This window comes from Callospermophilus lateralis, chromosome 20, assembly GCF_048772815.1.
Source record: "Callospermophilus lateralis isolate mCalLat2 chromosome 20, mCalLat2.hap1, whole genome shotgun sequence".
NCBI lineage: Eukaryota > Metazoa > Chordata > Mammalia > Rodentia > Sciuridae > Callospermophilus > Callospermophilus lateralis.
The window spans coordinates 7,312,510-7,339,652 of record NC_135324.1 but is presented as its reverse complement, the minus strand read 5'-3'; the positions used below and the strand labels follow the sequence as shown (position 1 = coordinate 7,339,652).

Sequence of the window (27,143 nt, the reverse complement as noted above, 5' to 3'; positions counted from 1 at the left end):
TTAATTAGAGAAAAGACTTCTGAAATGACAAGTTGAGAAGAAACTTCAGAAAGTATACATGAGAGAAATATTTAAGGTCACATATAAAATCAAACACTATAGGTAAGTACATTTCAAGAAACAAAGCGGGATAATAAGGAAATATTTCCAGGCAATTAAAGAACTCCTAGTTCTTTCTGTATTTGCACTTTTTTGCCCAAAGCCAAGACGTTTTTATTTAGTATGTTGGCAAATTTCAGTGTGGTGATGGATTATTTTGTACTTTGGTTTATTATCATATAAGATGAAAAAGTAAATTGTTTCGCATCAACAAGTGCACTCTTCAGTCTGTAGACCCATTTGCTCAGAGCTTTTTAGTTCTCCTGTCACTTTGTCCTCTGACATTTCTTATCTATCACATCTTCAGCAGCCCCAAACATCTTTATCTCTTTCTTTCCTTTCAGCAAAGGGCAAGTGTGCTTGGCAAGAGCTACAGCGGGCTCTGGAAAGCCACACACATTCCTACATTCTCATGGGCTAGAGACCCAGGCTAAGACCCATAGAGCCACGTTTGTATTCATAAGGAATACACAGATCCAAAACACTGCCCTGTCTTCTGTTGGAATCAATGCCTGGGCAGATCCCACTGGCAGCCTGCCTAACTCTCTGCACTATATCCCCCCCACCCCCAGTGTATCAGGCTTGAGGACTATCAGTGTCTTTGCCCAGGGGTGATTCCTCATTGTATAAGCCTGTTCTGTTCTGCATGGGCACTGGGAGCACCAGGGAACAGCCACCAAGGAATGGCTAGCAGAAGTTCCCTTGCCCTTTGGTGGGATAACTGAGGGAATATTTCAGACCAGCTCCCAGATTCCCCATGAGGATTAGACTTCAGCTACTGACAGTGATCTATGGTTTGGTAACAAGTACGCTTAGCACTTCTTCCCTTTCCTGTCTCACTTTCCCACTCCCTTACAGTGTCCTCTTCACCCTCCAAATAAACCACCTCCACTTAAATCCTCATCTCCACATCTGCTTCTGAGGAAACTCAACCTTTTCAATAACTGGATATTTCTATTCTTGAAAAAGCCAAGTTGTTTGTCCACAGTGGCATTATGAAGGAGGACAATGTGGACTTGCCACTTACGACTTGTAAAACCTCAACAAGTTATTTGACTCCTTTCATCTTTCATTTCCACATCTCTACAGAACTAAATAATATAGCACATGCAACACTCCCAGGACTCAAGAAGTACTTGTAGAACCCAAACAGCTCACTGCCTACGTTAGTAAGACTTCAGCATTCCACTGTTTTCATCAATATAACTTCACTATTCCAGGAGACTCTTGCCCAGGAAGCTAAGTTATGGATTAAGTTTATTGTTGAATCCAGAAACTTCCTAAAAGATCTATCAACTTTTTCAACATAAAGCATCAAAGGACAACACCCAAGACTTTTTGAACCAATCAACTCAAAATCCTCATTTGCTGTATTTACCAAACCCAAACTATAAATTTTACCCAGTCATTACCATGACCTGTCTGAAAGGCCTGCCTGGAACCAAGCTTCAAAGCCAACTGCACCCCTCTGCTATGAGAAGGTGCTCTGATAACTGAGTTGGTATTTCCCCTTCCCTTCACTTAGCAAAACTCAGCTTCTCTCATCCATAGGCTGATAGTGTCAGCATTCCAACACTCCTCAGGCAAATGTCAAAATGGAAGCTTTTTCCCTTAAAATTACCTCCATTATTTTCCTATTTACTCAGAACTTAGGAAAGAATTTAACTTCTTACATTGACCAAAGAATCAAACATTTTTTGTTTTTAGTTTTTCTCTAGCTCTTAAGTTTCTGGGTAGCTCTTTCAGAAATAAGTAAAAAGAGAGAAAAGTTGTGGCAAAATATAGCAAGCAAAGAGCCAATAATTCATTAGCCTCTGGGTCAAAGTGCCTGGCATTCTGTGCCTGTGCCTGTGTCTTGCCTACACAAAGATCCCACTCCTAGTGTAACATCAGAGAAGAGGTAACTGCCTTTGCCAGAACTGTGAAGAATTAAAATGTATCACTTATATCTTCACTAAAGGTTTCTATCAACCCTTAGCATCTGCAGGAAGGCCCACCTAGGTAGGTTAGGGGCTACAGATTTGGTCACAAAATGATTAAATGAGCTGTTCTCAGGAATAGTGCAATTGAAGTTGTCCACATTCTCTAACACACCAAGGCAGAAACAGCCATGTCAGGTGGGTCATCATCCGTGTAGGCCCCCTGGCTTTGGTCAATGAAATATTTCCTTACAGAAAAAATTCCAGATATCTCTTTCTTAGAATTCAACAAGCAAAATTCTTAAACTCTGCATAATTTCATACCTACCAAAAAACAACCCTTATATCCCTCACCTAGATTTTGACCATTACCATTTATCTCTTGTTCTGTGTACACACAATCATACACACACATAACACATGTTGTTTCCTCAACTCTTGCAAGTAACTGGTAGTCACTGTTCCCCTTTAATTCATCGCTGTGCATTTCTTAAGAACAGGTCTATTCACTTATGACAATGATACAATTATCAAATTCAGGAAATTGAACATTGCTACAAAAACTTTATCTGATCTAGAGACCTATTCACATTTCTCTAGTTATGCCAAAAGACACTGTTTGTTTCTATTTCTTTAGCCTAGACTTAAACTGCAGAATTTTTTTTTTTTAAATAATAACCTAATGATTCTTCCAAGAAAAAGCATGACTACAATTCATTCCTACAGGAAGACAACGCATCCTTTCTAGGGCCATAATCAACAGAATCTTCTCTTTTAATTTAGCCCTCAATAAAAATGCAGTGTCCAATGCATGCCAAAACTTAGCGAACAAAAGCATACTCTTGTTGATTAATAAGAACAATAAGATAATTTAGAGAAATTTGGATAAGTCTCCTGAACTTCCCAAAATAATCTAGCAAGAAGCTATTTAAAAATATAAAATTCTTATTAGCTTTTATCATATGTTTTCAAGATGTGTAAGAGAAGATCAACGTCACAATTTGAGCTTGCTATAGTAAGAAAGTCTAACCTATTCTGGTGGTCTCTTTTCTGTGAGACAAGCCATTACATGGGCTTGCACAGTATAAGGAAAAAAAAAAAGATAAAAAAAGAAGAAAAAAGAGAGAAGATCAATATAATACTAATATTCAAATTCTAAAAGAAGTACTTAAGAGTTTGGGCTGAGGGACTGGGGCTGTAGCTCAGTGGCCAGCAATTATGTGTGAGGCACTGGGTTCAATCCTTAGCACCAAAAGACAATGCCAAAAGACACATAAAAATACACAAATAAATAAAGGCATTCTGTCCACCTACAACTACAAAAAAAATTAAACAAACAAATAAATAAAAAGAGTTAGGGCTGGGACTGTGGCTTGCCTGGTGTGAGTTAGGCCACAGGCTCCATTTCCAGGGTGGCAAATAAAACAAAGAAGAATTAAGAATTTGGATTGGACATACCAATTAAATCTTAAGATTATTCTTAGTTATGAGTCTGCCAAATTATGAGTTCATATATTGCTCTAGCACAAAGAAAACTGACCTCTTTATTCAACAAAGTAAGAATAAGATCTATATTCTATATGACAGCAAGAGTATATGAATTAAAAACAGCTCACAATGTACTTCTACTCACATTAAACCTAAAATGGTATGATTTGTCCCTTCAAAGAAAAGTATTTAAAAATGACAAATGTTTAAAAACTGTTCATCTATTTATCTACCCATATATCTATTTTTGGAAGAATATATTTACTAAAGTTTAACACTGCTATTTCTGTCTGATAAAACTATGAAATTTTCTTCTTTCAATTCAAAACTTTTGTTTAACCCAATAAACACAAACAACATGTATTAAAAATACTTTTGGAAATGTATGGCTTTCCTTATAAAAACAACAAAACTATCATAAAAAGAAAAAAATTGAAGCAGGGCATGATGGAGCATGCCTGAAATCCCAGTAGTTCAGGAGGCTGAAACGGGAGGATCGAGAGTTCAAATTGTAATCATACCTTTCATATTTTGATCAGCATCTACAATATCTGAGGTGTTACACACAAACTCATCCTCTCTGCATCACAAAATACCAGAGGTATACCATTCTCAAAAATATTTCACTGCAATCCCCAGGGAATTTGATCTAAGGCACTGACACCCATCTTCCAGAGTGAACATAATTCCCCAATCATGATGCATGCAGCCAGAAGATAAGTAGTTTCTGCTCAAAGACAGCAAGAATTATCTAATAAACTGACATTTCAAATCTTAACAATAGTCCTTTGCCATACATGAAGCACTTATGACCACCGTTATTGCTCTGAAATTTCTTCCATCTATTGCGAGACTTAGCTGTTCCTCCCGCCCTTGGTCTAACATGTAACATACAGGCAACCCTTTGTATCTGACTCACTAATTAACAAAATGTAACACATCTTCATGTACTTGTATCTTTCTTTCCTAGGTACTTCTGTAAAACAGAAAATGAAATGTATGTCAGAAAATCAACATGATGAGGAAAGTGGAGACATTTCTGTAATGTTTGGCCACAAAGTCCTACATTTTCCAGTATTACTAAAGAAAATATAATTGATTCATCTTTATGAAAGTATAACAATAATCATATTCAGCAAAGACTCACAACTAATATCTCATTTCATCTTCCCAATAGGCCTGAAACATGTTTATATGCTTGTTTTAGTCAGCTTTTTCACTGCTATGACTAAAAGACCCAATCAGAACAACTGTAGAGGAGGAAAAGTTTATTTAAGGAAGGGCTCATGGTTTGAGGTTTTTTTCTTAGTCAACATAAAGCCAGCTCCATTCCCCAGGGACTCCAGGTAAGGCAGAACATCATGGTGGAAGAGTGTGGCAGAGGGAAGCAGCTCACATGAGGATCAGGAAGTGGAGAGACTCCACTCTCCTTATGTAAAATATACAGACCCCATAGGCACACCCCCAGTGAACCACTTCCTCCTGCCACACACCCTGCCTCCAGTCACTCAGCAGTTAATCCCATTAGATTAGGGTAAGGCTATGGCCCAATCATTTCTCTTCCAAACCTTCTTGCACATGAGCTTTTAGAAGATACTACATCTAAACCATAACATTTTGCCCCGGGCCCCAAAAATCTCACACTCATTTGACAATGCGAAATACATTTAGTATGCTTTTCAAAGATATGTGGAGGTACACTTCAAAAAGACTGAATCCAAAGTCATTCCACAGAACCTGACCTGAAGCTCTTCAACACAAGCTTTTCACTTTTCCTGCTGCCCCCAGTGCTGCTTCCCGCTGCACACATAACTTCCTGACAACCTACCTTGAATCTGTTGCCACATGGTCTGTTCTGGGATCAAACCAAAACCAGTACTTAACTAGGTCTCACTTTTCTCCCCCTTCCCTTTAGCCTAAGTGCCTAGGTTTAATACAAGGAAGGCACTACCTTTTAAACTTCAAGACAAAATGACAGCAAATGAAAAAGGAGTATAAAAAAATCTGAATAAAAAATTAAAAGATAAGCATATTTAATATTTACAATGGGTATAACATTTCCTTTTCTTACATGAGAGAGGAATAATAGAGATTGCCCACTTCTTCAAGGTAAGCCTAGTTATAAATGTTGAATAATATTGCTGAAGCTAAGATTCCAACTGTGCAAACAAACTTGATACTTTTCCTTGTTAAAACGCACTTGGAAACAACCCAAATGTCTAGGAACTAATAAACGAATTAAAAAAACATATTCATACAATGGAATATTCAACAATAAAATGGAATGTAGTACTGAAACACAATATAACATGGATGACAATTGAAAACATTTATCTAAATGAAGGAAGACAGTTTCAAAAATCCATATATTATATAACAGGCAAACCTATAGACAGAAAATAGGTTAGTAGTTGCTTATAGCTTAGGGCAGGAAGTTTCAGGGGGACAATAGGTAATGACTGCTGATGGGTACGAGTTACTTTATGTGATGATAAAAATTGTGGTGAAATGTGCTGTACATCTTTGTGAATAAACTAAAAACCATCAAACTGTACATTTAAATAGGCAAGTTGTGTAGTATGTGAACTATATCTCAATAAAAGTTGTTAAAAATTTGCCCTTTGTAGTTATTTTCACTGGGCCAAGGGAATATGTATATGTACATATACAGACATCTACATATGTGAAATAGAATGTAAGCTTAAATTAAAAAAATAATAATGGTCTGATCACTGCTAACTTACAACATCTAGAACAGTGCTGGGTACACAATGCATACTTATTGAGTGAGTACAATATTAGACCCTGCTTAAGACAGAGCAAAGAATAATCTACTAGTATCACAATGCTCATTTTGAGTTGCTAACAAAATTGTCATCTCAAAATGTCTCATACAATAACTCAATTTGACCCTTACCAAAAGGAAGCACTAAGGGTAAACAGAGAAACGTTCTATAATATTACCTAGCATCCTGATCAGCAGAAAGGTAAACAATGAGAAAAACCAATTCTGTAATGAAGTGGTGGTAGGAATGGTATATGACTGATAAACATAAGGGTACTTTTTACATCTTTTCATGAGGGATGAGTTACAACAACCAGACTTTGGACTAAACCCACTTAAGGAAATTTCTGCTACAGTATGGATCATTTTTTGTTGTTGTTTTCTAGTTGTAGATGACTTTATTTTATTCATTTATTTTTTTATGTGGTGCTGAGGATCAAACCCAGTGCCTCACATGTGGTAGGCAAGCCACAACCCTGGTTCTATAGTTTAGATCTTGAATGTGCCCTAAAGGTCTATGTGATAGAGGCTTGGTCCCCAGGGTGGTACCATCATGAGGTTGTGGAAGTTTTAGGAGGTACAGCCTAGTAATAAGTCCATAAGTCACAGAGGGTGTGCCGTTCAAAGGGGACTGTGGGGCCCCAGTTTGCTCTCCCTTCCTCTTCTTACTTTCTGGTCATAAGTGAGTAGTTCTCCCCCGCCCAAAGCAGTGGGACCTACTAATCATGTACTGGAAACCCTAAAACCTGAGTCAAATATACCTTTCTCTTTATAAGTTGGTTATCTCAGATATTTGGTACAGTAACAGAAAGCTGACTAATACATTGACCCAAGAAGATTTATTCCACATTCCCTTCAGTCATATTTCCTTTACCTTTGAAACTAAGTCAAAAGACTATCTACTACTGGCTCTCCTAGTTCCTGAGCCATAGTGTAGTTAAAAGCAATGGCATGGCATCTTTCTTTTAAATCATCTTCTCACAGTTTAGTGTGGTCATTAAGTCTTTCTGAGGCCAAGACTCCAAACTCATCTTATTTGCTATAATCTCATCACCAGATAAACAGATATTTGATGGCCGTATTTTCCCTTTAGTTTATTTCATTACCACACCAATGTCCTGATTCACTCTGGCTTTCTAAAACATTCAAGCAACCAGTAACTAAGATTAAAAACCAGCTCTTTACACCCTGCCTCTGATTTTTCCTTATTTTTGTTTTGTATTCACAAGAGATTTATGTTTAAAAACAAATACTACCCACTGAACTTGCAGGAATGCCCAATTCTAGTATATAACAATTCAGGCTAACCCTCAAATAACTAAAAAAAGTGCAGTTTTTGGCCTTGAAAACCTTTGGGATGAGATGGAATACTTTCCTTTCCTAACACTTGATTCTAAATAATATGAAGATGTTCCCCAGAAACAGTAAGAAAGCAGAGGGTCTTCAAGTAAGACTTTTTTTTTTTAATCTCATGATTCAGACTGATGAAATCTGTCACCCAAGTGCATGTTAGTAATTTTAAGTGAATATCAAAGATTAAATAATTTCCAAGAGACATTCATATTCACATGCTGCTTATAACATTTTAAATTGATATAATTCAGAAGGCAATGACCACACCTACTTCGGTCAAAATGATGACAAAGGTAAGAATGTAAGTAATTCAGTAAGAAACAAAAGAGCTTTATCATAGCATCAGGTACATAAGAACAACACTGGGGAAAATGTACAGCTTTACAGAAATGGAAGGAACTAATCAATTACAGTACAGAAACACAACATAATACTGCACCCATTAAAAACAACAGTTACAAATATGAGGTAGAAACATGAGTAATATTTATGATGTATAGGTTGATCATCCCTTATTCAAAATGTTGGGACCAGAAGTGTTTCAGATTTCAAAGCTTTCCAGATTTTTTAATATTTGCATAGTTTTTACAGGTGAGCATCCCTGACCCAAAATCTAAAATGTTTCAAACGTGCCATGATGCTCAACAAGTTTCAGGTTTTGGAGCATTTCAGATTTCAAAATTAGGATGCTCCACTTATAAAGTAAGACACCAGCATATAAAATGTGTATGTACCTGTGTGTGTATAAAATGAATTAACCCTATGTCATCTTTTTACAATACAAAATTTTTAAAATATTTTCTCAAAAGGGCTTGCCATTGAAGCTCTAATTTTTAGAGATTCCCCCAATTCATTTGGCTGAATTTTTCTTTTCTTTTATTTTACTATTTACCATCTTCCTGATCATCTCCTTTATTCATTGTCTCAACTTTCTGCTTATCATGCTTCTTGTCCAACTCTAGGAAGTCCTACATAAAGCCTACAGAGTGGGAAATAAAGTCACCCAATGGTCATTGTAGTATCCTTTTATTCTGGCTTGCTATCACTATGAAAACAACATGGAAGTAAAAAATAGAAAATGGAAGAAACCTCAAAAACCACATCATGCCACAAAACTATCTTCTAATTATTTCTAGCAACACATACATGGGAAATAGAAACTTAAAGATTCTTTATCAACTACCACTTGCTCCTTACCTATTGCATGAACCTGATTCCGATGAGTAAAGAGCTGATTCCTGAATATCGGTACAACTAGAAGAATCATCTTGTCTATCAGGCTTCATCTTTTCTGGGGAGCATAGATTTGATGGAGGAAAGTGATTTTTTACTGAGGTTGTATCTGAGAATTTCATTTTATCATCTTCCTGTCCTAAAAGGAAAAAAAGAAATGTAAAAAGGATGAAATAAAAATTAAAGAGTCTCTTAAAATTTACAACCTTTGTATGCCTATTATTTCTGTAACACACAATATTGTTATTTGTACTGAGTAAAATCTAAATATATATTACATTGATCCCAAAACTCCAGTGAGAGCCACAATGGTGCTTTGTTTTTCCACAATTAATTAATTTAAAAATAAAGTCTCCTTTAAAACCAGAAATGGAACAAATTCATAATTCTTTTTTATTATTTTTTAGTTGTAGACAAACAAAGTACCTTTTTTATTTATTTTTATGTGATGCTAAGAATCAAACCCAGGGCTTCACATATGAAGTAAAAAACAGAAACAAGCGCTCTATTACTAAGCTATAACCTGAGTCCAAATTTATAATTCTAATAAATCCCCTATTAACATATCACTAAATTCCTAAGCATTTCATAGATGGAGAACACTGTCACTCTAGCAAAAAATGACTAAAGATTCAACGAATAAAGAGAACTACAATATTTGTCACTGGCTATGAGAGTTAATCTGAATTGTCAACTTGAGTGGATAAAGAGATGCCTAAAATTAAGAGGTTTCTGGGTGTATCATGAGGGTTTTTCTAAGAATGACCAGTATGTGGGACAACAAACTGACCAGGAGACCCACCCTAAATGTGGGCAGCACAGTCCCATAGGTTGAGAGCCTGGATAGAATGAAAAGCAGGACGAATGAGGAAGACAAAACAGATGTAAGCCCAGTTCTTTCTTGAGCAGGGTACCTCAACTGCTGTAGCTGTATCTCCTGAAGACATCAAACTTTTGCTCTGCTTCACTCTTACAAAACAGAATCTGACTAGCAACTGTCCTGGAAGTTACCAGGCCTTCAGTCCTGAACTGGGGTTGCATCACTGGAGTTTCCTCTTCTAAGGCTCCAGCTGCTTGGGCTGAGCAGTTACTGGTTCCTCCAGCTCTCCAGTCTGCAGATAGTCATTGTGGGAATATCCAGCTTCTGGTCATATAAACCAATCTGATAAATTCCCCTTTATAATCACATATATAGGAATATATAGGATCATATTATTTATATGCTTATTATTTATAATCATATGTATATGATTACATATAGAGGAATAGAACCAATGAGATATATATGTGTATCAGGTAACATTAGGAGCTAATACCCTAATACACTATTACATAATAATGAATTTACATGGACCCTAAATCTACTAAATAGAATGAATTCATTATGGGAAAGGAAAACTAATCAGATATAATGAATATTTCCATTTCATAATACAAGTCACATTTCTATACAACCTTTATCATAGTCTTAGTTCTCGGAGTTTCTCATTGCAGATATAGGAAAAGGGAAGACTCAAAGTGTACACAAGAATGAGACACACAGGTATAGCCAAAATGTCTGCAAATAAGAGTGCAAGACATTATCTATGATTCTTTTCTCATGTGACAAAGCACATTAAAAAGAACAGGCCAGGCTTTTTAGCCAGAGATATTGCATGGGAAAAAAATAAGCCAAATTCTTCAAAAAGGAGGACAAAAACTTTCCAAGGTCATACAGTCAAGATATTTTCAAAAATGATTCTCTCACATTGGAAGAAGAGCATGTATCATAGGGGTATTAGCTCCTAATACTGCCTATCAGTAAGCCATCATTACCAAAACAAAGCTGTATCCTCTAATGTTTATCAAAAGAAAAAACAGAGCTAATAAGATGACCATCCAGAATCTCTAGGATCTCTTCTTGTAAACACATTATAAGGGGAACCCATCACCCTGGAAACTTGATGCACCCAGGCAATTATATCACTCAACTGGCTCAGAGAATTCAATCAAGCTGGCAAGCCAGGGAAAAGGAATTCATCTTAAAACAACTTTTTATTTTTAAAAGTTTTAGTCTCTTACTTCTTTCCTTCTTAAACAAATAAATAACAGAAATAAATTCTCTGTTAGGGACAAACAGCACTCAACAATATGAGTTGATCTTAGATCCTGTCTGCCCTTAGATCTAAGAACACAGGACTTCAAGGAGAGCCCCAACTACAAGGCTAGGACATCAGACCTCCCCAAAGACATGCAATAAAAAAGATTAGGTTTTTCCCTTGAGAGAACAAGAACCTTATTCACTTTCATAGGCACTTCAAAGTTTACTCTAAAGAGCAATAGTTTTTACTGGTTGTATGTTGCTATACAAAAACCACCTCTTCAACAAATCTGTGTCCTCCTCTCTCAGACATCCCCATTATGAACAACAACCTAACAGCAACAGTCACCCAGAGACAGAAATACTTTTGTGTATGTACACATATTCTATATAACTCCCCAAGCACAAGTAACCAACTATATTCAATAGAGATTTGATTAGTAAAAAAAATATTTTTCTTCTGGTGGGAAACATCAAGCCAGAATTTCTTAAGCAATGATAATTTATACAACTATCCTTTAACAACTGCATGAACAAATTCAAGTTGTTCAAAGGCCATGAGCTACATGCTGAGGCAGCAACCTACTAAAGAAAGCATTAGTAATGGAGACAACAAGGAATGTGTAAGTACCCAAAAGAATAAAATACTTAGGAGTAAATCAGCCATGAAGGTAAAAGACTTGTATACTGAAAGCTATAAAACTGCTAAAAGAAATTAAAGAGATAATTAAATGGAAAAAGCATCCTGTGTTTGTGAACTGGAAGATCTAATATTGTTAAGATATCAGTACTACCCAAGGCAACCTATAAATTCAATGTAATCCAATATTAAAATACCAATGTTTTATAGAGGCAATCAGTGTTTTTTGTTTTTTTTTTAAACTTATCCTAAAACTCAAGGAACCTCAAAGGACGCCAAATAGCCAAAACTGAAAAAGAAGAATAAAGTTGAAGGACTCACACTTCCAACTTTGAAACTGACTATAGAAGCTATAGTAATTAAAACAGTAATACAAGAATAAGGACAGATATAAAGACCCATGGAATAAAATAGGGAATATACAAAGTAAACCTTCACAGGGTCAGTTGATTTTGGACAGGATTAACCAAGAGCAATCAATGAAGAAGAATCTTCAATGAATAGGGCTGAGAATAAAACATATCTCCTAAATAAACATATCTACACACAAAAGAATCAAGTTGAGGGCTCGAGATATAGTTCAGATGGTACAGCGCTTGCCATGCATACACAAGGCCCTAGGTTCAATCCCCAGGGCCATAAAAAAAAATAATAATAATAATCAAGTTGGGCCCTTACCTTATACAATAATACAATATGTAAAAATTAACTCAAAATGGATCAAAGACCTAAACATAAGAGCTAAAGCTACAAAATTGTTGGAAGAAAATATAAAGGAAAAATCTATATGACACAGGATTTGGCTATGACTTCATAGATATAACACCAAAAACAGGCAATAAAAAACAAACTGATCTTCATCAAAATGAAGCATTTTTTGTGGTAAACAATGCTATCAAGAAAGCAAAAAGACAACAAGAGAACATTTGGAAATATTTACCAATCATATATATGATAGGAGATTAACAGTTAGAATACATAAAGACCCCCATAAAATCAACAAATAACCCAATTTTAAAATAGGCAAAGAACTTGAATACGCTCCAAAGAAGAAAGACAAATTGCAAATCAAAACCCACAATGGCAGTCAGGCACAGTGGTACTTTCCTATAATCCCAGGTACTCAGAGGCTGAGGCAGGAGGATTACAAGTTCAATGCTAGCCTGGGCAACTTAGCAAGGCCATGTCTCAAAATAAAAAATAAGAAGGAGTGAGGATATAATGCAGTAGAAGAAGAACCCTTGGTTCAATCTAGAATTCCAAAACCAAATGCAAATACAAATGAAAAACCACCACCAACAAGAATAAAATCATAATGACATACCTTTTCACACCTACTAAGATGGATTAAAAAAAAAAAAAGGAAAATAATAAGTGCTGACACAGATGTGGAGAAACCTCATACATTGCTGCTGGTAGGCAATATAAAATGATACAGCTAATGTGAAAAAAGAGTTTGGTGGTTCTTGAAAGGTTAAACATGATACCACTATATGAACCAGTAATTCCTCTCCTAGGTAAATATCCTAACGAATTAAAAGCAGGGACTTGAGCCGATATTGAAAATCTATGTTCATAACAACATTGTTCACTATAACCAAAAGGCTAAAATAGCCTATTAAGGGATAAATGGATAAAGATGATGTGTCATATACATACTACGGAATATTATTCAATCATAAAAAGGAATGAGAGGGCTGGGGCTGTAGCTCTATTGTAGAGCACTTGCCTCACAGGCAAGAAGCTCTGGGTTTCATTCTCAGCACACAAAAAAGGGGGGAAATGGCATAAAATTTTAACATGTGCTACATTAATGGACACTAAAAAAAATTCTTGGAGAAATAAGTCAACACAGAAGGACAAATACTATACAATTTCATTTATATGAGGTACCCAGAATAGTCAAATCCATACAAAGAGTGGAATAAAGACAATTAGGGATGTGAGGGAGAGAAAAAGGAAGAGTTATTAAATAATGAGTATAGGCCAGGTATAGTGACACACGCCTATAATTTCAGCAACTTGGGAGCCTGAGGCAGGAGGTTTGCATGTTCAAGGCCAGCCTTGGCAACTCAGGTAAGAACATCAACAACTTAGCAAGATCCTGCCCCATAATGAAAAGTAAAAACAACTGGAGATGTAGTTCAGCAGTAAAAGCAGACATTGGTTCAATTCCTAGTACCAAAAAAAAAAAAAAAAAGTACAAAATACTGATTACAGTTTGGATTGGCAGCTACAGAAAGGTTCTGGGTACAGTTAGTGGTAACATTTACACAGTACTATGAAGGTATTTAATGCCAATGAACTAAATCCTTGTAAATGGATAAAAAGATACATATTGTGTTATTTTTCCACAATAAAGAAAAAATAAAGCATTTTCTTGTGCACCTTTTCCCATTATGATTCTGTTTTGTTTGCTGGCCCAAAGCCCTGGCAAGAGAAATATAACATTAATCTCAAATTCTAAAATAGATCAAAATTAATGCGTTATGTGCATTGCCATACCAAGTGCATTAGCTTTAGACTGTTTAGCAGACCATCACATCCAAGGTAAATGCCAGTGTTCTATAACAAAAATGATTTATTCTCTTTGTAGGATAGCTTCACTCTCAGCAATAAATCCTAAACCTAGAAAATATCCTCAAGCTTAAACAATTAAGGAACTTGTGATTTTCCCACCAACTGAAAGGAAGCCAAGGCTTAGCAATTGTTTCTTCAGGACATTCTTCCAATTGTTTTTCCCAGAATAATAATAAACATAGTTTATATTTAACAACTGCTATATGAATTTATCTAAAAAATACTTTTTGGCATTTCAAATGCCTAATAACCCCAAAGTAAATTTCTTTGGTTTTCTTTTTATAATAGAAATAAATAATGAAATTAACCATACTTCTCTTTTTAATGTCTCTTACCCATATGCATGGATAACAGCTTTTCTGTAGATTCATCTTTTTTCATTACTTTGTTTTTTGGCATTCCATCAGTTTTCTTGTATCCTTTTTTTGCCTGATCCACCAGAAGCCGAAATTCATTCTGATGCGTTTTACCTGAAATTCAAAAGATCTTCTAGGTAAAGTAGGTGAACCCATTTACTCATGAACATCATCCTTGCACTGAGGGTAAAAGCTGCCTGCTAAGCACAAAAGCACAAAGGGCAAGGGGGTCATGGAAGTTTCCTTATATTCTCCCAGCCTCAAACACAAATATGGAACCATGCTATTCCTAGTTTGCTACTCTAGATTTCTTCCCAAATCCCAAACTCCAGAGAGGGGCTTTTTTTTCCGCTCATAGCACAATACTAGGTGTAGAGAATCTACTGCATGTAGGGAAAAAATTGCATTTCAGTTGAAAACTGCCTTGTCTAGAGCTACCCTTACAGGATTCCAGTCATTTGGTGCCTTTGAATTGTGATCTGATAGTTGTAGATAAGTGATAGCAAAATAATAATAATAATAATTGGCTATAGATATACAAAATCCCCTCTGGTGGAGATTTCATTAAATTCCCTACACCACAATAGAAATCAGTTTTGCCTCCATTCGTACATTCATTTTAATATTACTAACCTATAAACATGACTGTTCTTTGGATTCTCCTTTGAATATCTTATTAACATCTTTTTGGTAACCTCTCTAATGAGGTTTTCAAATCTCTAATAAAAATATTAATTATGTATCCATAGGAATGATTTCATTTAGTTTTGAAAATTATCCTTTTTTTAAATATTTATTTTTTAGTTACAGGTGGACACACTGTTTTTATTTTACTTTATATGGTGCTGAGGATCAAACCTAGTGCCTCACGCATGCTAGGTGAGCGCTTTACTTCTGAGCCACAACCCCAGCCCAGAAAATTACCCTTTAATATGAAAAAAGAACACTAAAATATGATGCACAACAAAGAAGAAAAGAAGTTGGACTCCTATATGTGGATACTAGTAGGCATAGCGAAGACATTTAGGAGAGACTACTACAAATTCCAACATATTTATGTTTATGTGCATTAAAACTCCCAGTGAAACTAATGAGTGGGGTTAGAAACTGGTAAATTTAAATTAAAAGATAGTTAAAAGTTCAGCAAAAGAAATTATAAGCTGGCCATAAAGATGATTAGAAAAGTTCAGCTCTTCAGAAACATTCTTCTATGTAGAATCTCTACATAGATGGATACAAGCTAGGTGGTTTCTATTTAACTCCATGCATTTGAGGATAATTATCATATCCTTCTTCAGTTCTCCAGAATTAATGGGCCAATATCGTTAGGTTGTGTTAGGCCAGGGTAACACATCACTATGGGATCAATGCAGTTTATTTATATTTAGCTCATGTCCAGGCCATTTTTCTAGATTTTATACTATTTCTAGGCCACTAGAAAATAAAGAATTGTGGGCTTAAGATTTACTAGAGAAACTTGCTAAATACTTGCATTAATAGTTAAGGAGGCTTAATGACTTTATATTTTGAAATAATAAAATCTCAGATTTAAAAAATTTTCCTTTTCTTACTGAAATCTAATTATCCCATAGCTTGGCTGGAAAACAAAACCAAATGGCAGTCACTGCTCTGGCTTTGGCCCAAGAAGTCTAATAATGCTGCTTAGAAAATGAATGATGCCAACAGATTATGACTAATAAAATTGTTCCCACTCATCTCTTCACCTCATCTCTGGAGATCTGCCATTTGGCCAGGAGTACTCTACAGCATAAAACCTCAATTCTGCTGGTTATCTGTCCTGAATTTACCTCTTGAAAGTTTTAAGTGGCTCAGCTAGTTGTGGGATCTGCTAAGTTCATATTCAGTCAACCCGAACTCATTAAATTCTCCAGAACTACTGTTTCATAGTCTCCTCTTTATTCAAACCTCTAACGCTGCTCCTCTATGGCCCACTCTTAGTTGGTCTCACACTACTCTGAAAACTATGGAGTCATTCTAACAGAATTCTGTCTCCTTCCAATCACCGTTACATCCGGTCTATTCACACATGATCTCTCTTATTCCTTATTGTTACCATGAAATGACTGTCCTTGCTATATCTAAAGGCTGATTCCAAACTTAAACTGTGGATTCCATCATGAAGTCCTCTCAAACACAAGCTATGTTTGAAATTGAGTGTGTGGGCTATGAAAACAACTTAGTAAGTTCAGACTGCTATTTGACTTTTCCCTTAGTGAAACAATAAAGAGCAGAATAGAAAGTCTCAGAGTGCATTAAAAATGGAAAAGGTAATAGCATTTTGAGAAACTTTTGTTTCAATGTGTGTGTACACAATAATGATATAAAATATATTTATTGCTATGGGCTACCCTCAAAAAGTCTGAGTTGCTGAATTAAGTATCTCCCAATTTAAACAACAAACTCAAGAAATTAATTAAAAGCCCTCCCCTGACCCAACACCCATCTCCAGCTACAACCTCACTATGACAGAGAAACCTTGCCTAAGAACTGTCCACTTTCATATTCTCACTGCTTCATTTCCAATTTGATCTCAATAAATTCTAAGTGCTTCTGATGCCTCCTCTCAATCAAACAGCTCCTCTCAGTGAAACTGTCCTAGAGGAAGCTACTTTTATCAGGGTTTGTTGCCTCCAAGCTATGAAAATCAATGGTTCCATGTATGGCCTCTTACAGAACTTTTCATAGCAACATGTGGAATAAGTCATGATTTCGTCTTAAAACACTCTTTTCCTGGATTTTCTGATACCATGTTTCCAAGCTTTCCTCCTTTCTCTCTGCAGCTTTCTGAGCAGGCTCCTCTTCCTTCTCTCATCTCCTACGTGCTAAAACAGATTTCAAGGTACAGTGCAGCGAAGGATCCCTGAGACTCTTTCACAGAGGAGATGAGGTAATGTAATAACGCATGTCATTGTATTATTACGACAATACCTATGTAGGACATGCATGCATTATTACGTTTATATTACAATAGCAATGGTGAATTAAATTTCTGATGTGTTAGCATGTACTCACCATTTAAACTACCAAAAAAAGTCACTTTCACTTAACAATATCTTTAACGGGCTGGGGTTTAGCTCAGTGATTGAGGGTGTGCTCAGCATGCCTGGGACACTGGGTACAGTCCTCCACACACAGAGAAAAGGGATATTTTTGATGAAGCAGTCTATTAAATATGGGTTCCTGGGTACATACCTATGATGAAATGAGAAATACAAATAAAGCCCTTCTGAGGCATACCAAAGTATGTTGGGTACCTATTTGATTTGTGAGCTAGTCTCTTACTTTATGGTATACCATTTTTAATGGAAACTTATATCTCCTAATTTAAAAAACAAACTTAAAAAAAAAAAAAAAACCTTCCAGGCATAATAGTTGGCACCTTATCACTTTGGGTGAGACCACCAGTACAATGGTGAACAACATCTATACTTTGTTCTCAATTGGAAGCATTCAATATTCACCGTTAGATATGTTAGTTGTAGGGTTTTTTGGTTTTTTTCCATACATACCCTTTGTCAAATTGAAGGAATTCTAGCTTACTGAGAGCTCTGACCATGAGTGGAGGTTCAATTTTATCAAATGCTTATCTGCATCTATGTAGAAGATTACAAGATGACACTAAAGCTGTAAAGAGTTTTGTTCTGGACCACACAAGCTATATAATCTATTGAAGCATCCCAAGGCTTATTTTCACGTTTCATTAGGGCAAAATATCAAGAGAATAAGAAGAAAAGCTACAGACTGGGAGAAAATATTTGCAAAAGACAAATTTGATAAAAAGGCAATTAACAGAGAACTCTTCAAAGACAACAATAAGAAAATGAAAACCCCAATTTCAAAAAAAGGGAAAATGATCCAGACACTTCACCAAAGAAGATATACAGATGGTAAACAAATATATTACAAGATGCCCAATATCACATGAAATTAGGGAATTGCAAATTAAAGCAACAATGATACACCACTACATAACTACAAGAATGGCAAACATATGAAGCACTAACTCTACCAAATGTGGTGAGGACACATAACAACAGAACTCTTATTCACTGCTGGTGGGAGTACAAAATGGTACAACCACATTGGAAGACAATTTGGCATTTTTTTACAAAATTAAGGATACCATCCCATCCCACAAGCAAGTTCCCCCAATATTAATTTAAATGAGTTGAAGATAAATGTTCACACAAAAAATGCACACAACCATTTATAAGCAGCTTTAATCACACTTGACAAAACTTGGAAGCCATCAAGATGTTCTTCAGTAGGTAAATGGTTTAACTATGGATACATCCAGAATGGAATATTATTCAGTGCTAAAAAGAAATGAGCCAGCCTAGGGTGTGACTCAGTGGTAAAGGACTAGCCTAGCATATGAGACCCTGTGTTCCATCCCTAGCATAGCAAGAACAACAAAAAAGAGTTATAATAAGCCATGAAAAGACATGGAAGTGAGGTAGGAGTTTTGGGATATCAAGATAACAGAGGTAGGGTACATGGAAAATGCTGGCCAGACAACAATATGAGGACATGTTATCATGTCCCTGTTTACAAGAAGTCCCATTACCATGGCAACTCCTGCTAGGGAGAGTTTATCACCACACTGTTACCACAAGTTCTATACAGTCCCATTACCATGGCAACTCTCACTACAAGCTCTGTATTCTAATTAGGCAAAAATAAAGTAACCATTGGGAACAAATAGGGCAAGGACTTCAATCAGGTCCATGGGGAGGTGAATGAGGCACAGCTCAGCATATAAAACAAGTCTCGCCCACACATGGGGGCCTTAAGCCTCCCTCGCTGGGCTACTCTGCTCTTCTTTACAGAGTATACTTTCACTTTCAGTAACTCTATGCTCTGCCTGTTACTTCTGCATTTCTTGCGGAATTCTTTGTTCAGGACACCAAGAACCTGGCCCCCACTGAACCCTCCACTGGTAACAAAAGGATCTCAAATGTATATTATTTAAAGAAAGAAGCCAATTCAAAAAGGCTTTATACTGTATGGTTCCAATTATATGACATTCTGGAAAAGTCAGAACTATGGGAACTAAAAGCTCAGCATTTGCCAAGGGTTAGAGAGGAAGGAAAGATCAACAGGTGGAGCAAAGAGGATTTCTGGGGCAGAAAAAACTGTTCTGTATGATGCCATAATGGTGGATACATATCAAACCCCATAGGATATATTAACAACCAACAGTAAACTGTAAACTATGGACTTCATGTTAGTTTTGGTTCATCAATGGTAACAAATATACCATTCAGGTACAGAATATTGATAGCAATTGAACTTATGCATGTGGAGGGAGGGACAAGGGGAATATTAGAACTCTCTGTACTTTCTGTTCAATTTTGCTGTGAGCCTAAAACTGATTTAAAAAATGAAATCTCTTCAAAATAATTTTTTTTTTTTTAATTAGGGAAGATGAGAGCAGCATTTAGCCTAGAGGAGGAATCAACATAAAGCCCAAGGGCCAAATCCAACTCAAGACCTACTTATATAGCCCTATGGAAACAAGATGTGGTCAGTGAGCACATGTAGCCTGCAAAGCCTAAACTATATATTATCTGGCTAAGGTAATTCAGCCTGTTCTAAGGCATACACTTCTGAGGATGCTGCCTGAGGGCCCATATTTTATGAGCTTTCTCTATTCTAATTGATGGTTAATTCAGGCTATTCTTTGCCTTATTTAAATTCCAGAAATTGTTCTACATAATCCTTCCAAATGGGTCTTTCCCTAGTCTCCAGTAATCTCCTTTCATTCATGTGCACATTGCTAGGCAGACAAAGACCTAACAGGATCCTTCTAGAGATCATTACAGCTGTCTTTTCTCTGCAGTACCCTATTTTCTGGTACTCCATCCCATGAATTCTAGATATCTTGGCCTCTAAGAGCTTTGATCTGTCTCAACTCAGTGATACTACTGGGTTGTTTTGGGGTTCCCTCATCATGTGCCTGAAATTTTCTATTGCAGCTATAGAATTTATCATCTTACTTTGTTTTCTTTCTCTCAGAAATCACTGTCTTGTATTACCTGTTTCTAGTATCTAAGAAATCATTCTTTTATATACTTCATCTGATCTTCTGGTTTTTTCAATAAAGGAAAGTTATTCTATCTGGGCTAAAAGTAAAAATCTATACTTTTAATCTTTGGAGGGGGAAACAGTTATTTTTAGTAGAATGTTATTTATTGTTAAACAAGTTAAATATATTTGAAGCTTCTTGACCCACGGGTTACTTGGAACTGCATTATTTCATTTCCAAATAGTTGGAATCTTCCAAGGGCTTTGTTACTGATTCCTAGCTTAATCTCACTGTGGTCAGACAACATACTTTCCATGCTAAAGAAATCAAGGTGAACCTTCTGCACATCCCGAGGATTCTCTCTGAGCTACTCTCTCTTCCCTGTACTCCATACTGCAAACTCAAATTTCTTTGGTTTCTCTGGTCTCTCAGCTCTTTCTCAATCCAGAGTCTTCTGGAAGTTCCCATTTAAACTCTGTTATTATGTGCATCCCACTTTCCCCATCTCTCAGAGGTTCCTGTCCTTTGTTGTCCAATAGCTGACATGTCTTGAAAACTGCTGTTTCATAGGACTTGTCCATTTATTTGGTTGTTTCAAGCAGGTAAATCAGGTATCTGTTATTCCATCTTGGCCAGAGCAACAGTCCTCTAAATGATACATACCAATAGATATAACCCATATAAACAAAAGCTCTTTGATATGGTTGATAATTTTTCAAAATGTAAAGAAGCTTGGAGAACTGAGAATATTGTTCTCAATGCTGGTGAGCCCAGGATGGAGCCTTAGGCTCTGTTCCCTATCAGCATTCTCCTTCCGGATAAACTTACCTAGGTTCCCAACTTTAAATACTAATTATAACCACAGAAGGTCTTTGGTTTTACTTTTTAGGAGGTAAGATCAAGTTTTCATGCTTGATTCTCTTTTCCACTTGAATATCCAACAGAAACCAAAACTATATAGGCAAAACAAACTGATTCCCTTTCCCATCCATGATTCATCCCTGGTCTCCACCTTAGTAAATGGCACTATCATTTTTACACTGCTGCTTAGACCAAAATGTAGGAGTCATTCCTGGTACCTCTTTTAGTTGCTCTCTGCATTAAACTCAGTAGCTAATATATTTGTTCATCTTTGAAATTTTGCCTGAAATGCCCATTTTACTTCTATATAGCTACCATTCTAGAGGAAGCCATTATCTGTCCTAGTTTAGCAAAGAAATGTCACTTCATTCAGGTGTCTCCTCCATAGCATATAATCTTTTTAAAGAGGCCTTCCCTGACCACCAAATCTGAAGTAGCAGCTCCTCCATTCTGTGCCTGCCCTATCTCTCTTCACAGCTACACATTTTACTCATTTGTTCACTGCCTAATGATACCCATTAGAACTAAGCTCCAAGTGGGCAGAGGTAGTCTTTGCTTGACATTACACTCCCCAAACCTAAAATACTGATTGAGATGTACTGATCAGTGGTCAATAAAAGTCTCCTGACCAAAGAGCCTCTACACTGGTTTTGATACTATTCCTGCTCCTGGTGATTTATTCTCCATCCAAAGTATATCATTATCTTTTAGCCCATTGCCGGCTTTGTTTCTCCGTTAGGCCTCTGCTTCTGATGCTCTCTACTTGAAATACTCCTCCTTCAGCACCTCTTTAATTTTATTTTAACGAAAACTTCTCAAATGCCAACTTCTCAATAAAAGCCTTTTCCTGACTATCTTATCTAATTAATGCTCCTCATAATTTCTCTCAAATTATCCTGTTTTATTGTTCTCATAGCATTTTCCACCTAAAATTGTGTTATCATCTGCTTCTTATGCTGTTGGTCAGTTTACTACCAGAATGAAGCTCCACGAGTGAAGGCAATTATGTGTCTTGGTCGCTCCATATTCCTAGCATCTAAAATATCAACTAGCACACAGAAAATGCCCATTAAATATTTATTGAGTTAATAAATGACCAAACACAGGAACAAAGAAACAAGCTAAACTATGTTTTAAAGGCCTTGCCAACTTAACAAGATTAAGCTGAGGCACCCAGCAAATTGCTGGAGATTCCAATGAGTACTTGAGTTATCACTGAGTATAAAACTATTTTACAAAGATACAGAAACATAAGATCCCTAAAATACATGTCATGGTAGTGAGGCAGGTAGAAGTAACTTTCCATCAGGTTAAGATTCTGCCTCTTACTGGAGTAATTCACATCTTAAGAAGGGTAAGCAAAAGCATCTGATATCTGAAGTACCCAGGTGACTCAACAGACTCAATCTTTGCATCAAATACCCCATCTAGAGACATGCAACTGACACTCAAACTAATACCACTGCTTCTTTCCTTTTCTGAACGAGAAACTTATGAATACAAATCTATTTAAAATATTGCTAGAGGGGCTGGAGTTGTGGCTCAGTGGTAGAGCTCTTACCAACATGTGTGAGGCACTGGGTTCAATCCTCAGCACCACATAAAAAATAAATAAAATAAAATAAAGGTATTGTGTCTATCTACCACTAAAAAAAAAAACTCTGTGTGTGTGTGTGTATAGAAAGAGAAAGAGAGAGAGAGAGGGAGAGAGAGAATAAGATATAATTATCATTAAAATGCCATAGTAGCCCATTCATAAAATTAAGATGCTTTTAAACACTATAATCTGAAACTAAAGATGGCCCTGGGGAAAAAGAAAAAAGATTCCTAACATACCAGTCACCTCACAGATGCTTTTGCTTACCCTTCTTAAGATGTGAATCTCACTAAGATTCAAACATGATAACGATGCTGCAAAGGGCTTTGACTTGAGCATCCACTAAATATGAGTTTTATTTCTAGTTCTGCGTTTTACTAGATATATGGACAATTTGTCTAATGTTTCCAAGTTCCAGTTCTTCCTCTTAAATAGGTCAATATGTGCTGCATGGAGTTTCAGGGAAGATTATTAAAATAACAAGCAAAACTCTCTGCACAGAAATTATATACATTCAACAATTATGCCCTTCTGCCTTCCTTTATGTTCTTTAAAAGAGTAACAAAGAAAAGCCAGGTGCAGTGGTGCATTCCTGTAATCCTCAGGAGGCTGAGGCAGGAGGATCACAAGTTAAAAGCCAATCTCAGCAATTTAGTGAAGCCCAAAGCAACTTAGTGAGATCCCCGTCTCATATTTAAAAAGGGCTGGGAATGTGTCTCAGTGGTTGAGTGCCCCTGTGTTCAATATTCAGAGATATATTTAAAAAAATAAAATGAGTAGAAGTGCACACAAGTAGAACAGATGAGACCACCGAAGCATGGCTAATATCTTAGCCTGGAAGACAGATCAAAGTTTCTCCATTTCTTCTCAAAAGGAAAGAAAAGTTAGAATAGTGACAGATGTAGAAAATGTTTAGATTCTCTTATTTTACTTTCTATAGGCTTGATAGATTGTGATTAAAAACCACGGTGCGGGATGGGCGGGTCGCTGTGTTGTGAGGTCTACGGCGCTGGCAAATCGGGCCCAGGATGTAGAGCTGGCTGTTCCTGACGGCGTGTCTGACGCGAAGTTGGGTGGGGTAGAGAGTAGGGGGCGGTAGTCGGGGGTGGTGGGAGAAGGAGGAGGCGGCGAATCACTTATAAATGGCGCCCAAGCAGGACCCGAAGCCGAAATTCCAGGAGGGTGAGCGAGTGCTGTGCTTTCATGGGCCTCTCCTTTATGAAGCAAAGTGCGTTAAGGTTGCCATAAAGGACAAACAAGTGAAATACTTTATACATTACAGTGGTTGGAATAAAAATTGGGATGAATGGGTTCCAGAGAGCAGAGTGCTCAAGTATGTGGACACCAATCTGCAGAAACAGCGAGAACTCCAAAAAGCCAATCAGGAGCACTATGCAGAGGGGAAGATGAGAGGGGCTGCTCCAGGAAAGAAGACATCTGGTCTGCAACAGAAAAATGTTGAAGTGAAAAACCAAAAAGAACAAACAGAAAACACCTGGAAATGGAGATGGTGGCAGTACCAGTGAGACACCTCAGCCTCCTCGGAAGAAAAGGGCCTGGGTAGATCCTACTGTTGAAAATGAAGAAACATTTATGAACAGAGTTGAAGTTAAAGTAAAGATTCCTGAAGAGCTAAAACCATGGCTTGTTGATGACTGGGACTTAATTACCAGACAAAAACAGCTCTTTTATCTTCCTGCGAAGAATAATGTGGATTCTATTCTTGAGGATTATGCAAATTACAAGAAATCTCGAGGAAACACAGATAATAAGGAGTATGCTGTTAATGAAGTTGTGGCAGGAATAAAAGAATACTTCAATGTAATGCTGGGCACTCAACTGCTCTACAAATTTGAGAGACCACAGTATGCTGAAATCCTTGCAGATCATCCTGATGCACCCATGTCCCAGGTGTATGGAGCGCCACATTATTTGTACGAATTGCAGCAATGTTGGCCTATATACCTCTGGATGAGAAGAGCCTTGCTTTATTACTGAATTATCTTCATGATTTCCTCAAGTATCTGGCAAAGAATTCTGCAACTTTGTTTAGTGCCAGCGATTATGAAGTCGCCCCTCCTGAATACCATCGGAAAGCAGTGTGAGGAGGTGTACTTCATTCACGTGTGTTTGGATCTCTGTAAACACATTTTTGTTCTTAGTCCTTCTCTTGTACAAATGATGTACTTTGAAGATGTTAGTGTATAACAAAATTGATGTTTGTTTTCTGTTTGAATTTAAACAGAGAAAATAAAAGGGGTTACTGCTCCTTTTTTCCTTTCTTTTAATTTCATTTCAAAGTTGCTACCAGTGTATTCAATGATGGACAACAGAGAGACATGTTGTAGAGTGTTTGCCTAGTTGACAAAGCTGCTTTTGAATGCTGGTGGTTCTATTCCTTTGACACTACGCACTTTTATAATATGTGTTAATGCTATATGACAAAATGCTCTGATTCCTAGTGCCAAAGGTTCAATTCAGTGTATATAACTGAACACACTCATCCATTTGTGCTCCTTTTTTTTTTTTTTTAATGGTGCTTAAACTAAAGAGCCCATCCTTCACAAGTCATCCATGTTGTTCCTTAGGCAATATATCTTTGCACAAATTGTTGAAGAATGGTGGCTTGTTTCATGGTTTTTGTATTTGTGTCTTATGCACGTTTTAACATGATAGACGCAATGCATTGTGTAGCTACAGTTTTCTGGAAAAGTCAAATCTTTTAGGAATTGTTTTTCAAATCTTCAATAAATTTTTTCTTTAAATTTCAAAAAAATAAAAAATAAATAAAAACCATGGTGCCTCTCCCATTCTCATCTACTCATTCACTTGGTCAAAAACATACTGTGCTGGGATGTGGCTCAGTGGTAGAGCACTTGCAAGTGCTAAGTACAGACAAGATACTGATTGTAGACACTGTTCTGTCAAATGGTGAATAAGATAAAAACATTTCCTCTGTACATTATAAAACTGTAGTTCATATGTTGAAGTCTTAAGCCCAATACCTTAGGATGAGGCCTCATTTGGAAATAGGGTATTTACAGAAGTAATCAAGTTAACATGAGGCCATTAGGATGAGAGCCCTAATCCAATAAGACTGATTATGTTTATTAAAAGAACATTTGGACACTGAGGAATACCTAGAAAATAGATGATGGGAAGAGAAATAGGGAGAAGCAACCATCAACAAGCCAAGGAGAGAGGCCTAAGATAGGCCCTTCCATCATGGTCCTCAAAGGAACCAACCCTGCTGACACCTTGTTTTGAACTTTTAGACTCCAGATTTGTGAGACAATAAATTTCTGTTATTTAAGCCACTCCGTGGTACCTTTGTTATAGCAGCCCTATCACACAATTAGAATATAAACATAATTAAATATTATTTAGAAATAATAATATTAACTGACAGTAACTGTGGCTATCTTGTCAAAAGTTTAAAATTTCTTACACATTGCTTTAATTTTTCACTTATCACTTTCTAAAACAATAGAATATACACTCTAAGAGTTTTTGTCTATATTGTTCATTCATATATCACCAGCAGCTAGCACATATCTAGCATATAATAAGTATTAAGAAAGCTTGTACTGAATGAATAGTAAAGAATGATAAGGCCAGACAGGCATCTCTTAAGGACAGGGATATAGCCTAAGAAACACCATCACTGTGCATACATCACAGAACACAAACCTAAATGCTCTAGTCTGTTACACTCCTGGGCTTATTGCCCCTATACTACAGTCCTACATAGCATGTAACTGCACTGAATACTGTAGGAAACAGTAACACAACAGTGAGTAGAATGCCACTAGGCAATAGGAATTTTTCAGCTTCATTATAAACTTATGGGACCACTGTCACAAATGTAGTCTGCAATTGAAAGAAACATCTTTATGCAGCACACGGCTGTAAAGGAAACCTTACCTTGGCTGGGAAGTCAGGAGGGTTTCCCATGAAAACTACAATTAATCTAATAATGAGGCGGGAGTGTAGATAGGGCCACAAATACAATTAAGAGGAGACAACTCAAGACAAAGTGAGAAAAGCATAACAAAGGTCCTGCTGCAGCAGCAAAGAAAACTTGATAAAAGAGGTAGGGGAGA

The 27,143-nt window shown here is 36.6% G+C and overlaps 1 protein-coding gene, 1 non-coding gene and 1 pseudogene across 2 annotated transcripts in view; 2 read left to right on the top strand and 1 right to left on the bottom strand.

The window, feature by feature from the left end:
- Rad18 (RAD18 E3 ubiquitin protein ligase) overlaps nucleotides 1-27,143 on the bottom strand; it is a 98,881-nt gene that overhangs the window by 23,537 nt on the left and 48,201 nt on the right. Inside the window, exons 10-11 of the mRNA XM_076841132.1 lie at nucleotides 14,513-14,647; nucleotides 8,842-9,016 (exon numbers count right to left, since the gene is read on the bottom strand). Of these exons, the coding sequence (XP_076697247.1) occupies nucleotides 8,842-9,016; nucleotides 14,513-14,647 (310 nt within the window). The remainder of the gene's footprint in view (nucleotides 1-8,841; nucleotides 9,017-14,512; nucleotides 14,648-27,143) is intronic.
- On the top strand, nucleotides 2,998-3,102 carry LOC143385726 (small nucleolar RNA SNORA28). Its single transcript, XR_013089510.1, has one exon. It is a non-coding gene; the product is annotated as a small nucleolar RNA SNORA28 (small nucleolar RNA).
- On the top strand, nucleotides 24,128-25,309 carry LOC143385629 (mortality factor 4-like protein 1 pseudogene; annotated as a pseudogene).